Source organism: Cyphomyrmex costatus, unplaced genomic scaffold (genome assembly GCF_001594065.2).
Source record: "Cyphomyrmex costatus isolate MS0001 unplaced genomic scaffold, Ccosl1.0 scaffold460, whole genome shotgun sequence".
Lineage (NCBI taxonomy): Eukaryota > Metazoa > Arthropoda > Insecta > Hymenoptera > Formicidae > Cyphomyrmex > Cyphomyrmex costatus.
In genome coordinates, this window is record NW_017278857.1 from 668,521 (window position 1) to 694,128 (window position 25,608).

At 27.7% G+C, this 25,608-nt stretch overlaps 5 protein-coding genes across 5 annotated transcripts; all 5 read left to right on the forward strand.

Annotated features, from left to right (window-relative positions):
- Positions 1-821: 821 nt before the first annotated feature.
- On the forward strand, positions 822-2,260 carry LOC108777741 (ejaculatory bulb-specific protein 3). The gene is made up of 2 exons (XM_018544698.1): positions 822-1,039; positions 2,018-2,260. Exons 1-2 carry the CDS (start codon positions 838-840, stop codon positions 2,185-2,187), a joined length of 372 nt encoding a protein of 123 aa, XP_018400200.1. The 5' UTR covers positions 822-837; the 3' UTR covers positions 2,188-2,260.
- A 4,792-nt stretch (positions 2,261-7,052) lies between these two features.
- Positions 7,053-8,587, forward strand: LOC108777739 (ejaculatory bulb-specific protein 3). The gene is made up of 2 exons (XM_018544697.1): positions 7,053-7,279; positions 8,318-8,587. Exons 1-2 carry the CDS (start codon positions 7,072-7,074, stop codon positions 8,479-8,481), a joined length of 372 nt encoding a protein of 123 aa, XP_018400199.1. The 5' UTR covers positions 7,053-7,071; the 3' UTR covers positions 8,482-8,587.
- Positions 8,588-11,889: 3,302 nt separating this feature from the next.
- On the forward strand, positions 11,890-13,399 carry LOC108777743 (ejaculatory bulb-specific protein 3). Its single transcript, XM_018544700.1, has 2 exons — positions 11,890-12,098; positions 13,102-13,399. The coding sequence occupies exons 1-2, from the start codon at positions 11,900-11,902 to the stop codon at positions 13,275-13,277; spliced, it is 375 nt and encodes a 124-aa protein (XP_018400202.1). The 5' UTR covers positions 11,890-11,899; the 3' UTR covers positions 13,278-13,399.
- Positions 13,400-15,904: 2,505 nt separating this feature from the next.
- LOC108777742 (ejaculatory bulb-specific protein 3) lies at positions 15,905-17,268 on the forward strand. The gene is made up of 2 exons (XM_018544699.1): positions 15,905-16,131; positions 16,919-17,268. The coding sequence occupies exons 1-2, from the start codon at positions 15,924-15,926 to the stop codon at positions 17,080-17,082; spliced, it is 372 nt and encodes a 123-aa protein (XP_018400201.1). The 5' UTR covers positions 15,905-15,923; the 3' UTR covers positions 17,083-17,268.
- Positions 17,269-22,456: 5,188 nt separating this feature from the next.
- LOC108777747 (ejaculatory bulb-specific protein 3-like) lies at positions 22,457-24,670 on the forward strand. Its single transcript, XM_018544707.1, has 2 exons — positions 22,457-22,681; positions 24,454-24,670. Exons 1-2 carry the CDS (start codon positions 22,474-22,476, stop codon positions 24,615-24,617), a joined length of 372 nt encoding a protein of 123 aa, XP_018400209.1. The 5' UTR covers positions 22,457-22,473; the 3' UTR covers positions 24,618-24,670.
- Positions 24,671-25,608: the final 938 nt, after the last annotated feature.

The window sequence follows — 25,608 nt, forward strand, 5'->3', positions numbered from 1 at the left end:
ATAAAAAATATATCTCCTTCCTGTAAAGGATACTGTAGCGTCTCTTTGGACACCTTTTCTCATATTGATTCTTTCTTCATATAATTTTTTTTTATTTTTTCCTCATAATTTTTTTCTCATATACTTGACGGGAGACGCTACCGCATCTCCTGATATATAGTATATATATATACTTCATATATACAAATTGATATCAAATTATTACTAAGTTTACATAAACTCTCTTAAAGTTGGTGTGTGAGAGAAATTCCGCGTGTCATTTGTGTCAGCAATAAGCTCATATTTTGCTAGAACCTCATGCCTAGTAAGTAAGTAACATTTTGGAACACTTCAGCAACATTATAACGATGCTAAAATATTCCAAAATATTTCTTGCTTACTGGATGCATACATAATCAGACAGCAAAAATCGAGTAAAACTTTGATTAGTTTTGATTTTTGTCAGTTTTACCATAAATTTGCTATTATTTTGCATACAGTTTTGTTCTTATGACATGTCATATCAAGGACTTGATATTTTTATATATATATAAAAAAAAGTAATTTTTAAATTAACTAGAGCGTTGAAAACAGGAAGTTACAGAATCTTGTATTTAAAAAAAAATTACATAATATTTGCATAAGTTTGCATTTAAAAATTTAATATACACTTTGTACCTTAAACATACATAATTCATACGTTCTCAATACTTTCAACCGTGTGTACCGTCCTCGTAGTTTATATTTTACATATAATTGTATGAAAGATTTTTTATCAAGTACATGTAAGATCCCATATAAAACGAAATAAACGTTTTATTAACTATTTAGTATCTCAAGTAACATAACTGTGAAGCAATGGCTCGATTAATTCGTATCGCCTTGATCGTGGCTATAAATGTATTGATATGTATTCTTGCAAAAGATGAACGTTACTCTGATGAATACGATGATGTCGATGTTAAAAAACTTCTGGAAAATAAGGAATTGCGAACACAATATATAAATTGTTTTATGGAAACAGGACCATGCATCACACCACAAATGAAGTTTTTCACAGGTATTATATTTGTATTATTTATTAATTCTTTTTTCTTGTTTGATAGATTCTTTGATAAATACATAGATTTTTTAATGGTGGCATTGAAATATTTGTCTTTATAAATTATTTATTTATCTTATCTGATAAATTAAGCATTAGAAAAAAAATAAATAAGAAAATAAAATTTTTTATTTATTTTAAAGCTTTATTTTAATAAAATTTTAATTTAATGCTCAATTATAAATACACACTACTCAACAAAATTAAAGCATCACCTGTTCTACCCTACAAAAATAGGCAAACTTTGAAATAGAATAACTTCATCAAAAATCATTATATCGAGATTTTTTCTCTTTTGCTTCAACGTTGAATAATAAAATAACTCAGTGAAAGAAAATTGTACAGATTGAAAAAAAGCAAATTAAAAGTAAAGATTCACTTTGTCGGAAGCTTTAAACCACATTTGTGCGTAATTTTTAATTCACGCCGTATAATTTAGCAAATTTTGTAAACAAATTTGAGATCTGATACATCTTCATTTATATTTGTGTAATTTTATGAAATATCTATAATACTGTTTTTTGAAGTATCGATCTGAAAAGTAGAGCCTTCAAGTTTTAAAATGCTTTTTTAAAAATCTCGAAATTTGTCTATTTTTACAGGGTAAAACGGGTGATGTTTTAATTTTGTTGAGTAGTGTATATATAATTTTTAAGAATTGGAAAGAGTTTAACAAAGATTAAAGAAATAACATACGAGTCAAATATTTAACAAAACAAACTTGCTTTTAAATAAATTGTTATACAAAAATATTACAGTATATAGAAATAAAAAAGAAAAAAATAGAAAAGTTTTCTTAATAAAATCAATTTTTTTAATATATACATATTTTTATGCTTTAATTTTTTATATTATATTTAAATTTTATAAACTTATTAATCAGAAGCAAAATCAATTGCTAAATATAAATATAAAAGAAAGCTCTCTTGATTTCAGAGAAATTCAGTGAAGCTTTCCAAACTCGTTGCAAAAAATGTACTGAAAGGCAAAAGGAAATATTCGCACAAGGTATTGAGTGGATACAAAAGAATGAACCCGAAACATGGCAATTAATACTTTTAAAGGTTATAGAAAAAATGAAGAGAAAAGCTGCAGCACAAACATAATTGCAGCTGATAACACGAATAGATAGATAATGAACCCGATAGTTTCGACACATGCTTTTTCTGAATTTTCTCAATTAATTGTATATATGCATACATATTGTATATATACAATATATACAATTGTATATATACATATATGTATAGTAATAATTATTATAATGTATGTATCTTATAACATGACTACAATTTAATAACTCAAATAATACTTGTGAAGGGTATCTATCATGTATAATAGAATTTTAAAAAATTTTGTACAAATTGTCTTAATTAACATGTAATTTGTATTATCTTAATAGAAATATATAAGATAAAAATAAATTATATTACATTGCAATAAATTATACAAATAATCTTTTTTTTGAAGAAAAAGATATTCTAAAGAATATTTACTAATTAATTACAAAACTATAAACATTTAAATGGAATAAATAATGATTGTCAGGTTTACGTAACTTTGCATCTTAAATTTGTTATAAAAAATATATTGTATTTGTTAATTGTCTTGTTAATCGCAATCATCTATCTCCAATCCAACAATTTTCAGTAAATAATATTACATTTCCCTAATCTCTTTAATTAAAAAATAAATCTTAGCAAAATTATTCTCAAAAAATTTTGCAGTCGTATTAGGAAATCAACTGATTCAAATATTAGCATGAATAGCAATATAAAATTTCTTTTAATTTTTTAGCTAATTGATATAATAAATCATATGCTGACTAAAATATTATTCTAGAATTTATCTATTCAAAAAGAAAGGAAAATATAATATATATATATATATATATATTGATGTATAATTTTATTTTAAATACTTATTTAACATTTACTGATACGATTGTACATACATCTTATACATATACGCACAAAGTTTTTGTAACATTTTATTTGCATAAATAGATTACGCATTCCTTATTGTAACTAATAATAACATCTGCTTTAAAAGACAAGCCGCAATATTGAAGGATATTACTATAGGGTAAACCCGGTATAACGTCTGTGAAGCTAGCATATCATATATCAGCATCGCAAAAAATAACAACAGTTCTGCTTGCATCCACCATAGTTCTACAGTTCTATATTGGTTTTATCAACAGTTCTACCGAATTACATCCAGAAAACCGATTTAAAATATGAGATGCCAACTTCCCGTCTTACCATCCAGCATCTCATCGGATTTCGAACGTATGAGGTGTAAGGTGTAAAATACAAGAAACCAAAGAGTTCTATCGTTAAAACTCAATACATCAACAGTTCTGGCCAAAAAACCAAATAAACTGCTCGAAAACGGTATATATTAACACGTACAGGTGATATGCTAGCCAAATGGCGACAGTTCTGTGAGAAATGCGGTACTTATCGTGTAGATCTGACTGCGCCCTAACAAGTTCCGAAGAGTACTGATGAGAAAAATTATTTATTAATTTTTTAAACAATTTTCAATACCCGAAAAAGACACTTTTCATAGCATATGTGTGATATGCTGACCGTTTTGTAAGATTTCTGATTATTTCATTATAGTTTTAATATGATAGGTCTGATGTGGTTTTTGCGCTTTCTCTTAAAAATTCTGGCAATATGCATAATCTTTAATACCATTTTTCGATCGTTACTTACGTATACGTGCAGGTGGTATGCATTCCGTTTCTTAAGTTTCCTGACTACGTCGTAGTTCTAAAGTATACTTACAATGTCGTAAATTGAGGGCTTATTTAGTCTTACTCTTGGCATGACCCGGAATCAAAGACGGGGACGTGGTAAGATTTGAATCCATGTTTTTCTTTACTTTTTCCTTTTTATATTTTTTGTTTTTTTTAACACGATAAGAATCATAAACCTTTCAGAACTGTCGCCAATTGGTCAGCATATCACACATATGCTATGAATAGTGCCTTTTTCGGGTATTGAAAATTGTTTAAAAAATTAATAAATAATTTTTCTCATCAGAACTCTTCGGAACTCGTTAGGGCACAGTCAGATCTACACGATAAGTACCGCATTTCTCACAGAACTGTCGCCATTCGGCTATAGCATATCACCTGTACGTGTTAATATATACCGTTTTCGAGCAGTTTATTTGGTTTCTTGGCCAGAACTATTGATGTATTGAGTTTTAACGATAGAACTCTTTGGTTTTTTGTATTTTACACCTCATACGTTCGAAATCCGGTCAGATGCTGGATGGTAAGACGGGAAGTTGGCATCTCATATTTTAAATCGGTTTTCTGGACGTAATTCGGTAGAACTATTGATAAAACCGATATAGAACTGTAGAACTATGGTGGATACGAGCAGAACTGTTGTCATTTTTTGCGATGCTGATATATGATATGCTAGCTTCACAGACGTCCTGGTATATACGCCGCACCTATCAAAAATTTAATTTATCAATCATTATTTACTATGTTTAAAGCAAATTAATTATACAAATAAAAACTTTGTATCATTTACTACTGTAAAAAAAATATTAGAAATCCAAAATAATTTATTTTCCATATTAAAAAATAACTTTTTTAAACCCCTGCATTTTTACCATTTATCCCATAGGGGGGAGGTAATATAGCCACTCATATATAATTCATAAGAAAATCATAAATAATCTATAAATAAGATGTAAAATGACGACGTAACTTGCATTTGTTTATTAATATATGACAATTTTTATTGTTCAGAATGAAAATTGGAATACAAATAGGATTTAATAAAATTTTTTTAAATAGCTTCAAATCTTTGAAAATAATCTTTAAACGCTTAAGATTTATCAACATTTATGCATTAATGCAAAATATAATAGTTAGAGAATTAACAAAAACTTCTTAAATAGAGCGTCTGTGCTGCGGCACAGCATCCCGCTCGCTAAAAATTCCGTATATCCCAAATAGATGGGATATATATGACAACTAATTAAACAAACAATACAGGAGCAAAGTACTTGTATTTTGCTATACAACATGCTTTACTATTCCTCTATACATATGTATTGCAAAATAACCACTAAGTCTTTTACACGCTCTACAATAATCATTTTATGTAGATTATAAATTATGATGGTACTACTTGTTACAGTAAAAAATCGATTTAACTCGCAATAATTTCATTAATATTAACAGTAAAAAACTGAAATCATAACATAATACTAATATACCATAAAGAAATGTAACAAAACAAAGTAATTGACGGAAAATTATCCCCACTCCTTCTATTTTTTCTGACTTCTGCGGCGTATTTCTTGACGCGGCGTATATACCGGGTTTACCCTGTATTTAACTTTATTTATGAGAGAGTAATACAGGAGATGCAGGAATGTCTATCTTACTTACATTTCAATATCCCCACTACTGATATTTGAGAAAGAGAGAGAGAGAGGGGGAGAGAGAGGAGAGAGAGAGAGAGTAGTACTAGTAGTACTAGTATTAAAGTACTCTGAGACAATTATTCTCTGAAGAGGTTATAATAGTACAGAAATAAATTTCGAATAAAAAAACAGTTTGAGATAATCATGTTTGAAAAATAGAATAAAATAAAAAATTAATTAAAATAAAATTAGGAAAAATAAAATACACTACCGCGGAAATTAAAGCATTACTTCTCATATCTTCGAAAAATGGGTGAACTTTAAATAAGTATATAATTTAAAAAATAAATACACTTTTTTTCATATAAAAATTCAAAAATATCTAAAATAATTTTAATTTAAATAATTTTTTTTTATTTAAGGAGTAAAGCCACTCTAGAATTTTCAAAAAATTTTTTGTTTTCTTTTTTGCTTAAATGACTTTAAGATCTTAGAAATAAGGTACAAAAGGTCTTTCTTATAGGGAAGAAAAATTCCTAAGTGTCATTTTTAGAAGTTTAAAGCGTCGTACTTTTCGCACGCACGCACGCACACACACAATGGCCCTTTTATCTATTTATCGAACTGGATATACTGAAATATGTATAATCAAATTTAATTTCAATTAACATTCAATTGTAATTAACATTAATAAATTTGGAATAATTATCATTATTAGATCTCATTTCTTTGATTGTCATTCAAATTACAGCTACTATTATTATTAAAATATTTTCTCTAAAATCTTTAGAGTGAAGTCTAATTCTAAAGAGTGACAAAAAGTGATAATTGAGCCAGAAGAAAAGTAGCTTAATTGCCAATTGGCCAATTTCTTAATTTGTTTTTTTATTTTTTGTCTTTAATGTTAATAATTTAATGTTAACTCGCGCTTTCAGGCGATAATCTTTCAAAATTAATGTAAACTTGGAGAGAAAAGGGCATTAGGAGTCAAGCGCAGATAACTTTATTACGAAGATATGGATCCAATTTACCGACTTCCCTTACCTACATTAATCTATCGATTAAAAGTTCTTACCCTGAAGACCTGTTGCGGATATGAGTACGAGTCGGCGCGATATCTCCCGTAGGCCTATCCTGGATATTTAAGATCCGAAGATCTGGATACCGCCGTAACTGCGGTGCTCTTTGCGTTTCAAATTCTATCTCCCTGCTAGAGATTTCTTTCTACTGCTCGTAAATTAAAACTTATTAATATTTTTGCTAAGAAAAAGTTATTTTGAATTAACTGAGTCATTAAAAACAGGAAATTAGATGCATACACAAACATGCATTATATGTTATTATATATGTTATTACATATACATATGTTGTATTAAAAAAAAAACATTAATATATTCTTGTATCTTAAAACATACTAATTTATACGATTTAATATTCTTTTATTCAAATATATTTAATTAAGTTTTTCTAATGTATATATTTTGCATCCTGCTTTTACATCATGCAATTTTTTTTTCAAGTAAAACATATAAATACGAAATGTATGTTGTACTAGCATCAGTCTCTCAAGTATCAAAGCTGTGGAAATAATGGCTCGATTAAGTTATATCGCATTGAATGTTGCTGTGAATGTACTTATCCTGATGTACGTTCTTGCAGAAGAAGAGCGCTATTCCGATCAATTCGATAACATTGATTATCGAGCTGCTCTTAATAATGATACTGTGCGAGAATCATATTACAATTGTTTTATGGAAATAGCACCGTGCCAGTCACCAAGACATAAGGCCTTAACAGGTAGTATATCCATATACTTAATTCTTTTTTCTTTGGTAAAGTGAGGGAATTCTTTGATCTATACAAAATTGATTTTTTCGTAATAGTAACATTAAAATTTTCATTATTTTTACATTATTTATAATATAAAATAAGCAATTCTTACGATGAACTAAACATATACTAAGGGAATAAACAAATGGCAAAATAAGATTCTCTTTCAGTTTACTTTTAATCTTTATATTTACTTTCAAGCTTTACATTTCAATAAAATTTTAATTTATTGCACAATTATAAATGCACTTCTGAACAAAATTAAAGGATCGCTTGTTTCACCCTAAAAAGATAGGCAAATTTCGAGATAGAATAAAAATCATCGTATCGAGATTTTTAAAAAAGCATTTTAATGCTTGAAATTTGTACTTTCAGACCTGTACTTTAAAAAATTGTATTACTAATATTTCATAAAGTTACACAAACATAAATGAAGATACACCAGATCTCAAAATTTTTTATGAAATTTGCGAAGTTTCACGGAGCCAAGTAAAAATTGTACGTAAATGCGGTTTACAGCTTTCGAAAGACAGAATCTTTACCTTTAATTTGCTTTTTTATCGATCTCTGTACGTTTTTTTTCACCTAGTTATTCAACGTTGAAGTAAGAATGACCCTTTTTGCTTCTATCTTGAAGTTTGCCTATTTTTGCAGGGTGGAACAAGTAATCCTTTAATTTTGTTGAGAAGTGTATATGTATTCAATTTTTAGAAAATTAAAAAATTTTAGCAGAAGTTGATGGAACAACAACATATTTAATATTTAAATATTAAATCTTTGGTAAGATAAAAGTAATGTTAATTTGTTGTATGAAAATATTGCAGCAGAAATAGAAGGTTTGCGTGCGAACAATTTGTTCCAGATGTTTACATATTTATATTTATTACGTGATATTCTTCGTAATATATTGGAATACATTAAAGATTTCAACGAATTTTTATTGGCTTGCGCGCGCATAGCCCTGTTTCACTTTATTAGTTTCAAAAAATATCTTTTTGGTTACAGGGATATTTAGTGAAGCTTATCAAACTAAATGTAAGAAATGTACTGAAAAACAAAAAGAAATGTTTGCAGAAGTTGCTGAGTGGTACATGAAAAATTATCCCGAAAAATGGCAATTAATAGTTGCGAAGACTTTGGAAGATATGAAAAAGAAAGCTATTCGATAATTATCGGCAATACAGATGAATAATGGATCTTTCGATATGTATTGCAATCAAATCATTGTAAAATAAACAAACAATATTTGTGAAAAATGTAAGCTGATAAAGCTAAGGAAACTTTTTACATAAATTACAATGACTAATATGAAATTTGTATTATATTAATAAAATTATAATATAAAAAATTAATTATATTTAATTGTGCAAAAAATTATAGTTTAGAATCAAAAAGTAATTTTTTTGTAAAAAAAAATATATAAATGTTTATATTGTATAATTATTTACAAAATTATATAAACATATAATTTATATAAGGAGAGATATATGTATAAATGCACCTCGAAAAATAAAACCTATTTTCATGAATGCAAATGTGTGAATTCGTTTTTCCAATTTTTACTTATGCGTAAAAGCGAGGGGGGGGGGTAATCACTAGAGGTAATTACTAGAGTAATCATTAAAATGTTGTTCCACTGATTACATAATTTCATTTGATTTCATACAATTTCAAGTTTTTCATCTAATTACAAACAATTTTATCAATTTGCACATGATTTCATCTGATTGTATAACGATTTCATCTGATTGCACATGAAGATTTCGTAAGGATTTCAGAATGATTTTGGAAACACTGTCTCACATTAAGTATTTACCTCCTTGCTGAAAAGTGCACGTAAGCTATCGATTTGTAAGCAAGTGAGATGGAAGTTAACGGTCAATTTGTAGGCAAACGGAGTCCTTTTTCCCGCCTTCTACACCACTGTTTGCCGTCTTCAATCCAACATTTGTCAGAAAATATATAATTACTTTTCCTAAGCTCGATTTATTAAAAGAAAAATATATATATTATGAATTTAAAAGCTCACAAAGTAATTGTTTTAGTTATAGTTTATTTATTTACAATAATATTACGGATAGAGAAAAATATGAAATAAGAAAATTTTGTTATTTTTTTTAACTAATCGATAAATATTATTCTGGATACTTATTGCTTTGAAAGAAGACAAGAAGAAAAAGTCGTTGCATAATTTTATTTCTTATGCTCATTTAAAGCTTATTAATACAGTAATTATGCACTGCAGTATGTGCGCACTTAGTTTTTGTTGATCTTATCTATTAGCATTGACGTATAGCTTATTACGCGTCCATCATTTTAATTGATCTTAGTAATGTTAAATCATTACGTATTCTATAACATGGGGGGAATGAAGTAGAGAAGGCGATAAAAAGGTATATTTAATTACGTATTATTACCATCATGTATATATACTAATGATATTTTAAAACGAAAGAAAGGAAAAAAGCGCAATACGCATCATGTTAATTGCATATTTTATTAATAATTTTATATTATTTTTTTATTAATATAAAATTATTAACAGCCAAAATTGTGAATTGTGAATAGTTATAAAAAAATACAATCTTATAATAAAAAATAACCAAATAAATAGACTAAGCGTACAGTCTACGCGATACTATAAATGCTTTAATTTAAAGCGTTTTTTGATTGGTCAATTTGTGAAATTCTTTCTTTTGATTGGTTAATTAGATGTTTCAAAAGATAGCGAGACTTTAACCACAGCTTAAATGAATTAAATATCGAATAGACTAGATATTTATTTTTACTTTTTTTTAATTATATAATAGTATTTTTTTTAATTTAAAGAAGATGTATGTTATAGGTATCAATGTAAGTGCTCAATCAAAAGGAAAGTCCATAATGTATTTAAAGAATGTCTTTAAAGATTATGTTTTTAATACTGATTTGCATTTTATATTTTGTACTATGATGCACCAATTTTCAAAATTTGAAAAAATAAATTAACAATATTAATGTGTGTGAATGTTCCACCAAACCGCGAGTGTATTCGAAAGTTGTTAGTCACATTTGAAAGTTATTTTAATTTTTTTTGTTAAGATAAAATTTTAAATACTTACAGATACGTTTTAATTAGATTTCGCTCGTTTTTTGCAATGCAAAGTATAAAGAAAAACGGTGCTGGTATGACAATTTATTTGAAAGAGAAATGATTCTCCTGTTTTTGTGTGAATGTGAAAATTGAGTCTAAATTGAGAAATTCATTGTGATGATACGTTTTAATTAAATTTTTGTAATTATGAGATAACTTGTATTTTAAAAATTGATACTTGGCTTAAGGGGAAACACCAGGGTGACGAATTTAAAAAATCGATTTTTTTAAATTGCATTTTTGTAATGCTTGGAGTCTTAAAAATATGTCCCTATAATATTATGTTGAAATTCCTAACGGAACAATAGTAAATATGTGATAGAGTAGAACGTGGTCAGATGCCGCTAGGACATTCAGCAGTCGTCCCCTTGATCTGCTTGTAGGCAGTTTTACCGGTATTCTTTTGTTTCCTGTGTGCCTCAGTCGTGAATACTTCATATGCACCCGGATTGGACGCACTTTGATTCGTTACGAAATTTTATCGTTATACATATATAAACTAATTGGTTGTAAAACTTTAAACGTGTTTTTCTCGAAACCACGTTTTCGTAACTGGGCGCTCACATATCTCGGCAAATTTTTATCAGAATGACTTGAATTTTGGACAGAATGTTTACAACGAAATTGTCTTCAGTTGCACGTACGAACTTTTCAATCGGATATTACTTTTTGAAAAACAATTAAACAGATAACGATTTTTTGTCGCAAAATCGTGACCTTTTTTTTAAAACAGCGCCATTTTGTCTAAATTATTTTATCAAAAATTCTGTACATGCAACTGAAATTACACTCATATACTTTAAAATAAAATAAAGTACCAATGTTTTTTCAGACGAGGTGCACATCAATGAGTACTGAAGCTACAAATATTAATATTATTCAATGAATTTTTTTTAATAATTTCATAAATGTATGTACTTCGCATATATAAAAACAATAATTCATACAAGCTATCAGTTTTCAAAAAAAAAACTCACAAAAAGAGCCTTTCTTTCGGCCGTCACCCTGGTGTTCCCCCTTAAATTAATTTCTTATCGTGTTCTTTTTGTTTAAATAAGTTTCAAATTTTTTTGAGTCAGATACTTTTGTTTTTTTTAATCAAATATAGCTATAGCCTTTGTATAGTTTTTTTTTTCAAAGTCTATGATAAATATTTAAAAACCTATAGATGATGAAACCTTTTTTATCTTATATTTGTTTTTGGTAGTTAAAAATAAATAAGACATCACTAGTTACACGTACACAAGGATAGAAAAACAGAAACCTTGTACAGACAGTATATAATTAATATTTTTTCAACATTTTTTAATCAAACATACTCATCATGTTTACTTATATCACATATATTTTGCATATATCTTACGCCACATAATTCGTTTTTTATTAAGTAAGATTTATATAAATTGGAGTGTACGATTCTCTCTCTTTGATAAATATCATAACTGGTAGAACCAATGGCTCGGTTAAGATGTATTGCGTTGGTCATTGCTATGAACGTATTGATGTGCGTTCTTGCAGAAGAGCTCTATCCCAATCGATATGATTACGTCGATATTCAGTCTATTCTTCAAAACAAGGATATACGAGAAGAATATTATAATTGCTTTATGGAACTAGCACCGTGCACAACACCAGAACAAAAGGGCATAACAGGTAGCATATGTTTACAATTACTAAATTTTATTTCTATTTTCTATTGTGACGAATTCTTTGATTAGAACAAAATCGTGATTTCTTTAACGTAACATCGACATATTTGTGTAATTTTCAAATAATTTACAATATTAAATAACAGATCCTTCTAACGAATTAATCAGGAGAGAAAATGACAAAGTAAAATTATTTATTTGCTTTTAAAATTTTATTTTAATAAAATTTTAATTTGCTCAATTATATATGTTTATGTAATACAATATAATAGGCAAATTAAAACTACAACGCAGTTAGTGTATATAATACTCAATCTGCCGCAACTCGCCGGCTCGCGTAAAGTAGCCACGGCAGTGTCGCTGCGCCTGGCTTAGTGCCGAGATACTACCGTGTCTTTAGATAATATAATATAATATAACTTCTTATTCATATAAGTCTTCTTGAATTCCATATTTACATACGAACATTTCGGCCTAATTCAAGTTATCTTCAGCGAATTACCAAATTAAGTGAAATTGATGACGAATTCATGATGCTTCATGAACGTTATGCTCGTGTCACACACTATACTTTGGAAATTGAAGATTGCGAATTGAGGATTAAAATTCAGCTAGTTAGAAAGAAACGGATTAAAGTTAAAATTATTTTATATTGGTCGAATTCTAATTTCTAATTCGCAATCTCCAATGCGTAATGTGACACGGGCATTAGGCGATTGCACAATTTGAATTGTGAATATCCTATCTTGACAGTTGTGCAATCGTTAAGTTCTATACAAAAATATAGGAACAGTCATATTACTCATTTATCAAATCAATAATCAAACAAATTTAAATTTATATAACTTACCGGTTCATTCAAAAACACGCTTTTTTATATTTAAAATTATTATAATATCATTATAATAAAAGAGCAACGATCTATATTATTCCGTACATTATAAATTAGGCCAAAATCGATTTCTGAAATAAATAAATATTAAAAAAGTATCCTTAATTGGTTGCAGAGATGTTCAGTGAAGCTTTCCAGACTAAATGCAGGAGATGCACTAAAAAACAAATAGAAAATATGGACATGGTAACCAACTGGTTCGTAACGCATGAACCCGAGAGATGGGAATTAATAGTTGCGAAGACTGTAGAGAATATGAAGAAAAAAGCTGCTAAAAACACAGATGGATAATGCATACTTTATTCGAATTTTTCTAGTTTTAATTTAAATATAATATAATAGCATGTATAGTATGACTTACAATTGGATAATATAAATAATATGTGTGAAAGGTATCGTCTAATGGGATTAAAGAACTATTTTGTATAAATTATTTTAAACCGATGAAAATCGATGAGGAACAAGTCGTAACGGTCAAGCTGGATCTTGAATACTTCTATAATTGCGTGTAAATTTATATACTATAACGTAAATTTTTAATTGTGTGCCGAATGTTTTTTTCAGACTTAAAGTATTTTAACTAACATGCACACACACATATGTAGATATTATTTTAACAGAAATGTTATAAAGAAAATGAATATATATTAAGTTTTGAATTATATTATACCCAAATCTGTTTTTAAGTACGAGTATTAAAGAAAAGTATTGCTAACTAAAATTGCATCCAAGTAATATAACAATATATACGCATGTACTATATATATGAGTATTTGTTCGTGTGTGGTTTTATAAGTTTATAAAACACCTTGTATACACACACACATGATGGGCGGTTAGGTAATTATTTAAATAATTTTATAGTGAGATTTTATAAAGTGATTTAACAAATCACTCGCTCGAATAATATATTAAAACTCGCTTAATAATCGAATTAGTTATATATGCTGACTAAATAAATATTATCCAAGAACCCGTTGCTTAAAAAGAATGTAAAAAAATATATCAGCATAATTTCATGAATAATTTTTTAATGCTTATTTAAAATTTAATGATACGATAATTGCGTGTTTTGTATACGCATAAAGTTTTTGTAATTACATTAGCGTATAAATTATAGGTTATCGATTACGCATTATTTATTGTATCATTGCAACCATAATTTTACAATTAGCTTCTGTGCTTAGAATAAAATGAAAAATGAAATAAAACAGCATTAGAAAAAAAATATAATTAAGTGTATGATATAGAAATATATGTGTTTATGTCCATAGATACACACATATAACCTGTTACCATTTTTACGGTTTGTGTTACTCGACCACACTTTTCATGCCTAACTTCTTGAAATGCAATCATAAGATTATATGTATGTTTATAAGGAGGAAATGCGAGGGGATAATCACTTAATGTAATCGTGGGATGAAGTCCCTGAAATCACTATAAAATTTATATAAAATTTCGATATATAATTCGACAATTACAAGAAATAATTGTGTAATATTAGATAAAATCGTTTATCTTACCAAATGACCGCATATATAGTGAGGAAAAATTATTTGTCATCAAATAAAATTATATAAAATTAAATGAAATTATGAAATCTGTGGGACAATATTTCAGATAGTGGTTATCCCCTCGAGAAAAAAGGCATAAAAACGTATTGTTTAATCCTTAAGAAAAACCTAAAGTTGTCTGATTTTTCAATTGAATATTTTTTGTAATAATATTGCATATATTACTTTGATAGATTTAGAAATTCGTTTTCAGAACTAAATAACGTACTAATACTATTAATTGATTGATACTATGAATACAGTAATAAATATCTACAGTAATAAATATCATATATAGTAATAAATATCATAGATAGGAGGTCGAGTAGCTCGCCGCCCGATGCGATTGACTTGCGATCTAAAATCCGAGTTCAATCTCACCTACCTATATTAACGCAATGGAGCCGAAAATGGCTCTACTTGGTGATTAACAAATTTATCATCAGCGCCGTTTAATTCCGGTATTAAATAAGTTCTCGGCGAGATTAATAGCCAACTGAAAGAGTTCAAGTCAAATGTTCAAAATACTAAGATAAAGCCTTCTAATCTCAAGAAGTTTCCTTGGAAGGAACAGACTTAGGGCTTATTTCATGAGGAAGAAGAAGAAATAGATAGAATGCGTATAAAGAAAAACATTCCAACATACCTTTTTACACTGCTTTTATCTGTCGCTCATAATTAAAAAAAACTTGAAATTTTCGCTAAGAAAAAATTATTTTAAATTAACTCAATTATTAGGAAGAGAAGTTATAGACATCTCATATTTTAAGAATACATACATAGCTCGGCGGAAGGTGGGGGAGAGTCCCTGCATATAACTCCCCCCCCAATAGAATGGTCGGGCGAGGGGTCGGTGTCCCTCCTCGCCTGTCATGAATGGAGTCCCTTCAGGGGACTCGGGAGAAGGTTCGGCCGTGAATGAGCCTGGAGATGCCCCGGAAGAATGCTGCACGTATACCCGGGGTGTCTCTAAGGGGACGTGAGGAAAGACACTGGCAGGGGTTTTAATGGGTATTGCCGTCCTGGTTAGAACGGGTGAGTCTTACATAACCCGGTTGGGTTCCCGTAACTGACAGGGTATGCGTAAACATATTTCCCCTGCCTCGAAAAAAAAAAAGAATACATACATAAGTCATATGCATACGTTGTACAAAAAAAATTTAATGTATTCCTTGTATTTCTCTTAAAATATACTAATTTATTCTCTTTATTCCCTTTTTAAACACTTTATTCAAACATTTCAACAACTGCTAAAGTTTCTTCATATTGAAGTTTTACATACATGCTTAAGTTATGCAATTTTCTATATCAAGTACGTATAAAAACGGAATGTACGTTGTTCTAGTAGTTTAGTCTCTCCAGTCTCATAGTTGTAGAGACAATGGCTCGATTAAGTCATATTGCGTTGGTCATTACTGTGAATGTACTCGTGCTGATGTGTATTCTTGCTGAAGAAGAGCGCTATACTGATAAGTACGATGATGTCGACTATCATGCTGCTCTCAAAAATAAGACTTTGCGAGACGAATATTACAATTGCTTTATGGAAATAGCGCCATGTCAGTCACCAAGACAGACAGCGTTAACAGGTATCTATATAATTATTTCTTTTTGATAACAAATTCTTTTATCTATACACACAAAATCCATTTTTTCATAACGGTAACATAGAAGTTTTTATTGTTATTAAATCATTTACAATTGTTTAATTAGGTATTACATGTAATACACAACACAAAATAATACAACAATATTGTAGTAATATTACGTTGAAAGATTAGAATATTTTGTACTGTAGGGATAATTCTTAAAAATTATAAAGAGTTCTGCAAAAGTTAATAATAACATATTTAAACATTTTTTTGAATATTTCATAAAATAAACCCGATTTTTATTGTATAAAAATAATGTAGCAAAAATAGAAAGGTTTACGAGCAAAGAATTCATTTAATTAAATGTTTTCATCGTTTTATGTTAAGTAATCTTTAAGAGATTATTGATTTGTCAGAATATAAGACAAAATTAATTTTTCATCTATTTTTTTTGTAAAACTATATTCTTAAATTAAATATCAATTTTTTGAATGTCTTTTTTTAAACAATATGCAGACTATATTGCAAAACTTTTCCCACTGCTCACATAAAAGTGCTAAACGGTATGAGACTTGTGTTCGTCTCGATCTACCTTCTGTGAGCGGTGAGAAAAGTTTCGCGGCACACCTGTATATCTTGAATAATAAGAATACTCTAAAAAATTAATTTTTTAAGATTTCTGTTGCTTTAATTCTTTATCGAATTTAGATTCTATAAAATTTTTAATCTAGAGTGAAATTGATTACTAGTAGAAACAAATTTAAAAAAAAATCGTTGTTTTCAGGGATGTTCAGCGAAGCATATCAAACCAAATGTAAGAAATGTACTGAAAAACAAAAAGAAATGTTTTCAACAATTATTGATTGGTACAAGAAGAATGAGCCCGATAAATGGCAACTAGTAGTTGCGAAGACTGTAGAAGATATGAAAAAGAAAGCTACTCAATAATTGCCGGCAAAATAGATGGACAATGAATCTTCCGTGTGCTGTATTCAAATATAATTAACGTAAATGTGAATGTAATTGATATGAACAAATGATATGATAACTTATAATAAAGTTGTAACGTATTTACTCAAAATAATATCTGTAAAAATCTAGTGGGATTAAGGAACATTTTGTATAAATTATGTATATTAATATGCAATTTGTATTATCATAACAAAATTATACTATAAAACAATAAATTATATTTCATTACAAAAGATTATAATTCAGAATCGATGATTTCTTTATATTTTCTGATAAAAGAAAATAAATATAAGAACCATTATTCTATAATTATTTACAAAATCATAGACATTTAAAGGAAGACATATTTACGTACGATACAAAAAGATGAAAAAGATGCCTATTCTTATGGATTGCTTTTTACAAAAATTATTAACTTTACTCAAGGTTTGACTTAAATTTTAAATGAAGATTTTGATCAACATCGTACACATAAGATAAAGTTGCAACTAAAATCTCAACGGCTTCAAAATCATATCATCTCGCTTAAAAATTCAATTATTGTACCTACATACTTTCTTATAGATTATTTAAAAACTTTATTATTATTTAAAAATATGATATTCTCTCTGTCTGCTCAACGCTGTCGCATTACACTCATGGCATCTTATGTAATTAAAAAATTTTTTGCATATATTATTATATGTACTATATTTTAAATGTGAAATATTATTATATATCAGTATAATGAGATTTATATAACGGATTTTCTCGTTAACAAAATTGCACTATATTGGTGCAATAAAAAATCGTCATTTAAGACATTATATTACAATTACCTAAATAATTGTAATGTGAAAAAAAAATTTTTTATTTTATATTAATCAATATATAATAAATATTATGGACGTTCCTTAAAAAAAAAATATATATTGATAAATAAATATATAAACGTATTTTAAAATAATAAATTATTTTAAAGTAATAAATATATCAACGTAATTTTATGAAAAATTATTATTTTTAATATTTATTATAATAGTTTATTTTACGTTTATTGATGCAGTAATTGCGTATAAGGTTTTCATAATATAATATTATTCATAGTGATATTATGGTAAATATAGATTTCAAGTTCTTTATCTTAACTGATCTTATTAGTATCTTTGTTCTATTAGAAAGAGAACGCAATGTTAAAGCATATCAGTTTCTCTGTAATTGACTTTAGGTAGGGGGCACAATGTAGAAGGTGACAAGGAGGTCGATTTAACTTATGTGTATGTTCCCATTATTATTTTGAAAAGAGAGAGAGAGAGAGAGAGACAGAGGGAGTGTTACTTTCGAAAATGACAGTAACACCTAATTGAAATGCGCAATCTGTACCTATTACCTATGATTATTAGATATTTTTTGTGCACAACACTTATAAATATTTACACACACTATAAATAAATATAATTTAAAATATCAAGCAATCTTGATTTCTAAGACCATATGTATATAAACTACGACTTAAATTTAGACTTATTAGAAATACTAGATACGTGCCTAATACAAAAAACTATTCGATAGAAAACATTATTTGAAATTTAATTCTCAAATTTCAACATTAACATCCAGCGATTATTATTGTTTTACATTGCGCATGATTTATATAATTAATTTGTATGGACTGATGATGGTCAAAAGTTGAACAAAACGTTTAATTCTCTCTCTCTTTTTTTAATTATATGATTTTTAATTGACATCTTGCGTTGTGACTGTATGCTCATTTCTATTTATGTTTAATAAGATTAAGATAAAGTAGTTATTTATTATTATATACATATATCTGGGACTAAAATCTTCGGAACCCCTTAGTACTGGGGATTAAAACTTCGAAAAGGCCCTGACGCGGTGCATGCTGTAAACCGCCCATTTGCACGGCCCTGATGTAAACATACAAAATACATTTTTTGTAATTCCTTATTTCTTGTGATAATAGTAAAATTTATATATATCTATATATATATTATAATATAATTATTATAATTATTAATTACTATAATACAATAATATGTGACTTACCTTTTTTCAAGCATTTACGTCTAATTCTGTGTATAGTGTGCCTTTATTGTCAGGATCAGAAAAAAACATCGTTTCTATTTTGTCTTCAAGTGTCGCTTCTTTAATATTTGCGTCATCCATCCAATATTTAGTACAATAATGATAAAAATGCCGAATAAAGGAGACAGTTCCGATGACTTTGAACTTGACATATGTTGTCAAGGTCATGACTCCGAGTAAGAATTTCTTATTCTTTGTTCTCTGTTTCCTGTTCCTTTTATTCTGCATAGTCCCTTACTGCATTCACGCGAAGTGACTATCACCCTATCTCTCCCCCTGCGAAGGGACACGCAACTTCCACTTCTCTTTATGTAAAGTGTATACGTGGATACATTCTGCTTCTCCCTGCGGGGGGGCTCCTTTACTGAGAGAAAATAATCTAATCCAATCCATTTTTTGGTGTGAAAGCTCTCAGTTTGCGTGAAAAGTCGAAACCAATGTGCAACAATATAATCAACAACAGGGATCGGCAAAAATTAAATATTAAATTACATGATTACAAATTACATGATTAATCAAGTAATCTGAATAAAAATTTTTTAATTACCCGATTAATCAAGTAATCGAAATATAAAATTTTTATTATTTGATTAATCAAGTAATCGGAATAAAAATTTTTTAATTACCCGATTAATCAAGTAATCGGAGTAGAAAATTTTTATTATTTGATTAATCAAGTAATCGGAATAAAAATTTTTTAATTACCTGATTAATCAAGTAATCGAAATAGAAAATTTTTATTATTTGATTAATCAAGTAATTGGAATAAAAATTTGTTAATTACCTGATTAATCAAGTAATCGGAATAGAAAATTTTTATTATTTGATTAATCAAGTAATCGGAATAGAAAATTTTTATTATTCGATTAATCAAGCAATCAAAATAAAATGTTTCAATTACTTGATTAATTGATTAATAAAAATAAATATATCTCGTATTATCATACTTAAAATCGGAAGTAATATAAAATTATTTTGTCATGATATTGTTTCATTAATAAATAGTTAATATAAAATATTAATCCGTATTCAATAAAACAATCATAAATAAAAATTAAGGGTATAATTAAAGTAATTAAAGTAATTAAAAATTAAAGTATGTATATTACAATTAATGTGCAGTAAGATTATTATTATATTATAGGAAAATGAGAAAGTGTAGGAATGAAATGAAATTAATAAATAACAATGGAAGTGTAAGATACAAGTTAATATTATTTGCTTTACACAGAACTCGTTTTTGGAAACTTTCATCTGTAAGACGATTAAATTTCGCTATATCGAACATAGTAGCGAAACTAAACATCCTTTCTACAGGAGCAGACGACGGAATGAAGGTATTGAATTTAATAAATGCTACTTTTATTATTGGATAAGTATGTAAAATTGACAAATCGTTTCCATTGTTATTTATTAATTTTGTTTCATTCCTACACTTCCTCATTTTCCTATAATATAATAATGATCTTACTGCACATTAATTGTTATATACTTTAATTTTTAATTACTTTAATTACTTTAATTACACCCTTAATTTTTATTTTTGATTGTTTTATTGAATACGGATTAATATTTTATATTAACTATTTATTAATGAAGCAATATCATGACAAAATAATTTTATATTACTTCCGATTTTAAGTATGATAATACGAGATATATTTATTTTTATTAATCAATTAATCAAGTAATTGAAACATTTTATTTTGATTGCTTGATTAATCGAATAATAAAAATTTTCTATTCCAATTACTTGATTAATCATGTAATTAAAAAATTTTTATTCCGATTACTTGATTAATCGAATAATAAAAATTTTCTATTCTGATTACTTGATTAATCAGGTAATTAAAAAATTTGTATTCCGATTACTTGATTAATCAAATAATAAAATTTTTCTACTCCGATTACTTGATTAATCAGGTAATTAAAAAATTTTTATTCCGATTACTTGATTAATCAAATAATAAAAATTTTATATTTCGATTACTTGATTAATCGGATAATTAAAAAATTTTTATTCAGATTACTTGATTAATTATGTAATTTGTAATCATGTAATTTAATATTTAATTTTTGCCGATCCCTGATCAACAATGAGAGTCAATGAGAGTTGCTTCGCGTGGAAAGTTTATAACGTTTCTAAACAGGGTCGGTGTCCCTCCTCGCCCGTCGTGGATGGAGTCCCTTCAGAAGACTCGGGAGAAAGTTCGGCCGTGAAGATCGATGAGCCTGGAGGTGCCCCGGAAGAATGCTGTACCAGGGTGTCTCCAAGCGGGCCTGAGGAAGGACACTGGCAGAGGTTTTAGTTGGTATTCTCGTTCTAATTAGGACGGGTTATCTCATATAACCCGGTCAGGTTATGATTACCAACCCAAGGCCGCAGAAAAAGAGTACATTGATTGCCAAAAAGAGTACATTTTCCAAAAAAAAAAAAAAAAGGAATGTAGAAGAAGGTTTTCCCTTTTGATTACCGGATTCAATAAAATGATATGTGTGCAATGTAACATCCAAATATATGTTGATATAATAAAAGTAATATTTGTTTGCGTTTTAGTGACTATATTCGTACATATAACATTATTAAAATTGGAAAATTAAAATTAATTCGAATTAAAAAAAAACTCAATCTTTTATGTATCAAACGTATATATATGTACAGTCTTTAGGTGTCACGAACCAATTAGAGGGCCGCATTCGCATCTTAAGACATTACTTAAGACAGTCTTCAAATAAGAACTGACTATATGAATACCTAACACAACCTAGTACAAACAAAGCATAACTTCGTATAAATTTATAAATATTAAATAATAATTTTTTAAATTCTGTCTCATTTTTAAAAAAAGAGTACAATAAGTGAAAAGTAAGAGTACACTATTTTCCGACATCGAAAAGAGTACATGTACTCTTTAAAGAGTACGGTTGGTAACCCTAGTTATGACGTAACTGGCCGGGTATGTGTAAACACATTTCCCCTGTCTCAAAAAATAAATAATACATACATACGTCATATGCATATGTTGTATTAAAAAAATTTAATGTATTCCCCTCTTGTATTTCTCTTAAAAAATATATTAATTTATTCTCTTTATTCTATTTTTAAACTCCTTATTCAAATATTAAAACAAATGCTAAAATTTAAACAAATGCTAAAGTTTCCTCATATTGACGTTTTACATACATGTTTATTAAGCAAATTTTCTTTATCAAGTACGTATAAAAACGAAATGTACGTTGTTCTGGTAGTTTAGTCTCTCAAGTCTCATAGCTGTAGAAACAATGGCTCGACTAAGTCATATTGCATTGGTCATTACTGTGAATGTACTCCTGCTGATGTGTATTCTTGCTGAAGAAGAGCGCTATAATGATAAGTACGATAATTCCAACTATCTTGCTACTCTCAATAATAAGACTTTGCGAGAAGCATATTATAATTGCTTTATGAAAATAGCGCCATGTCAGACACATCAACAGACAGTTATAACAGGTATCTATATAATTATTTTTCTTTGATAACAGATTCTTTAATCTACATACAAAAAATCTATTTATTCATAATGATAACATATAGAAGTTTTTATTGTTATTAAATCATTTACAATGTCAAATAAGAAATTCTTATGGCAAACTAAGCAAGAAGTAACAAATAACAAAATAAGATTCCCTTTATTTGCTTCGAAACTTAATATTTTAGAAAATTTTAAATTAGGTATTACATATGTTGTATACATAAATCTTTCAACATAATATTACTACAATATCGCTGTAATATTTTGTGTTGTAGGAATATATATTTACAATTGCAATAATATTAAAAAAAATGTTTAATTATGTATTACATACATGTATACATGTAATACATAACACAAAATATTACAACAATATCAGGAGACGCGGTAGTGTCTCCGGCCATGTTCAAAAACTGAAAGACACTACAATTAAGTCTCTTATCCCGAGTCACCAAAGTCCATTTTGGGGAGGTGCATACCTATTAAAATATAAAAAATTTTGAATCGAACGTTATATGTCCTGAAAGACGGCATCCCCACGAGTAAATTGAGCTAAACAAATTTTTTATCGATCAAGCCGTTTTGGAGATGCAAGCGGCCGAAAAGTGGTGATTTTAATGAAAAATTAAGAAACGTCTCCTCCTTCTTCTTCTTCTTCTCTATCCGCATTCAAACTTTTTCAAACCGTCATTAAAACTTTTTAACATCCTCTCTCACCTTTCACTCGCACCTCCACCATCTTCGGCTGCTGACTGGTATGACGTATATTTAAAACTATCGCAGTACTATCACGATTTAAATTAATATATTACCACGAAAAGTGACGGATTATTAATTAAAGATGCCAATACAAAGTGAACCTTCCGTTGTCTCCCTCACTTCACCGCGCGCGGTTCAAATGCCGCACGACGATCGAGCGAAATTCGTCATATTTAGTCACCAGTCGGGAGAGTATTTAAAATAATTTTATTTAAAATATATATATATATATGTATTTAATATATGGTGAGGGTTACAGCGGAAAACGGAAGAGATTCGAAAATCGGCCGAAAGTTACATACACTTTATGTATGTTCACTTTGTACTGGCACCTTTTATTAATAATATATCAGTTAATTTTCATGGTATTGTAGTAATATTACGTTGAAGGATTAGAATATTTTATATTGTAGGGATAATCCTTAAAAATTATAAAGAGTTCAGTAAAAGTTAATAATAACATATTTAAACATTTTTTTGAATATTTCATAAAATAAACTCGATTTTTATTGTATAAAAATAATGTATCAAAAATAGAAACGTTTACGAGCAAAGAATTCATTTAATTAGATATTTTCATCGTTACATGTTAATTATTTTTTAAGAGATTATTGATTTGTCAGAATATAAGAAAAAATTAATTTTTCATCTATTTTTTTTGTAAACTTTATTTTTAAATTAAATATCAATTTTTTGAATGTCTTTTTTTAAACAATATGTAGAGTATATTGCAAGACTTTTTCCCACTGCTCACAGGAAGGTGCAAAACGACGGTATGAGACTTGTGTTCGTCTCGATCTACCTTCTGTGAGCGGTGAGAAAAGTTTCGCGGCACACCTGTATATCTTGAATAATAAGACTTTAAAAAAATAAAATTTTTAAGATTTCTTTTGCTTTAATTCTTTATCGAATTTAGATTCTATAAAATTTTTAATCTAGAGTGAAATTGATTACTAGTAGAAATAAATTTTTAAAAAATCATTGTTTTCAGGGATGTTCAGCGAAGCTTATCAAACTAATTGCAAGAAATGTACTGAAAAACAAAAAGAAAAGATTGCTGCAGTTCAAGATTGGTTCCAGAAGAATGAGCCCGATAAATGGCAATTAATAGTTGCGAAAACTGCAGAAGATATGAAAAAGAAAGCTACTCAGTAATTGCCGGCAAAATAGATGGATAATGAATCTCCCGTGTGCTATATTCAAATATAACTGACGTAAATGTGAATGTAATTAATTGATATGAACTTATAATATGATAATAAAGTTATAACCTTCAAAATAATACCTGTAAAAATGTAATCTAATGGGATTAAGGATACATTTTGTATAAATTATGTATATTAATATGCAATTTGTATTGTTATAACAAAATTATATATTGTAAAACAATAAATTATATTTCATTACAAAAGATTATAATTTAGAATTGATAATTTCTTTATTTCTCATTTTCTCATAAAAGAAAATAAATATAAGAACCATTATTTTATAATTATTTACAAAATCATAGATATTTAAAGGGAGACATATCTACGTACATACAAAAAAATGAAAAAGATGCCTAATTCTTATGGATTGCTTTTTACAAAAATTATTAACTTTACTCAAGGTTTGACTTAAATTTTAAATGAAGATTTTGATCAATATCGTACACATAAGATAAAGTTGCTAAAATCTTAACGGCTCCAAAATCATATCATCTCGCTTAAAAATTCATTATTGTACCTACATACTTTCTTATGGATTATTTAAAAACTTTATTATTATTTAAAAATATGATATTATCTCTGCCTGCGCAACGCTGTCGCATTACACTCATAGCATCTTATGTAATTAAAAAATTTTTGCATATATTATCATAATATTTTAAATGTGAAATATTATTATATCAGTATAGTGTGATTTAGACAACGGATTTTCTCATTAACAAAATTGCACTATATTAGTGCAATAAAAAATCGTCATTTAAGACATTATATTACAATTACCTAAATAATTATAATGTGAAATAAAAAAAATTTTTTTCAATTTTAAATTAATCAGTATATAATAAATATTATGGACGTTCCTTAAAAAAAAACATATATATCGATAAATAAATATATCAACGTATAATTTTATGAAAAGTTAAAGGGTCTACAAGTTT

What these genes read in the sequence shown, in the direction of transcription:
- LOC108777741 (XM_018544698.1), top strand. Translation starts at nt 838, where the DNA reads ATGGCTCGATTAATTCGTATCGCCTTGATCGTGGCTATAAATGTATTG. An exon ending in ACAAATGAAGTTTTTCACAG is followed by an intron (nt 1,040 to 2,017) that starts GTATTATATTTG and finishes TCTTGATTTCAG; the next exon opens with AGAAATTCAGTGAAGCTTTC.
- LOC108777739 (XM_018544697.1), top strand. Translation starts at nt 7,072, where the DNA reads ATGGCTCGATTAAGTTATATCGCATTGAATGTTGCTGTGAATGTACTT. An exon ending in AAGACATAAGGCCTTAACAG is followed by an intron (nt 7,280 to 8,317) that starts GTAGTATATCCA and finishes TTTTGGTTACAG; the next exon opens with GGATATTTAGTGAAGCTTAT.
- LOC108777743 (XM_018544700.1), top strand. Translation starts at nt 11,900, where the DNA reads ATGGCTCGGTTAAGATGTATTGCGTTGGTCATTGCTATGAACGTATTG. An exon ending in AGAACAAAAGGGCATAACAG is followed by an intron (nt 12,099 to 13,101) that starts GTAGCATATGTT and finishes AATTGGTTGCAG; the next exon opens with AGATGTTCAGTGAAGCTTTC.
- LOC108777742 (XM_018544699.1), top strand. Translation starts at nt 15,924, where the DNA reads ATGGCTCGATTAAGTCATATTGCGTTGGTCATTACTGTGAATGTACTC. An exon ending in AAGACAGACAGCGTTAACAG is followed by an intron (nt 16,132 to 16,918) that starts GTATCTATATAA and finishes CGTTGTTTTCAG; the next exon opens with GGATGTTCAGCGAAGCATAT.
- LOC108777747 (XM_018544707.1), top strand. Translation starts at nt 22,474, where the DNA reads ATGGCTCGACTAAGTCATATTGCATTGGTCATTACTGTGAATGTACTC. An exon ending in TCAACAGACAGTTATAACAG is followed by an intron (nt 22,682 to 24,453) that starts GTATCTATATAA and finishes CATTGTTTTCAG; the next exon opens with GGATGTTCAGCGAAGCTTAT.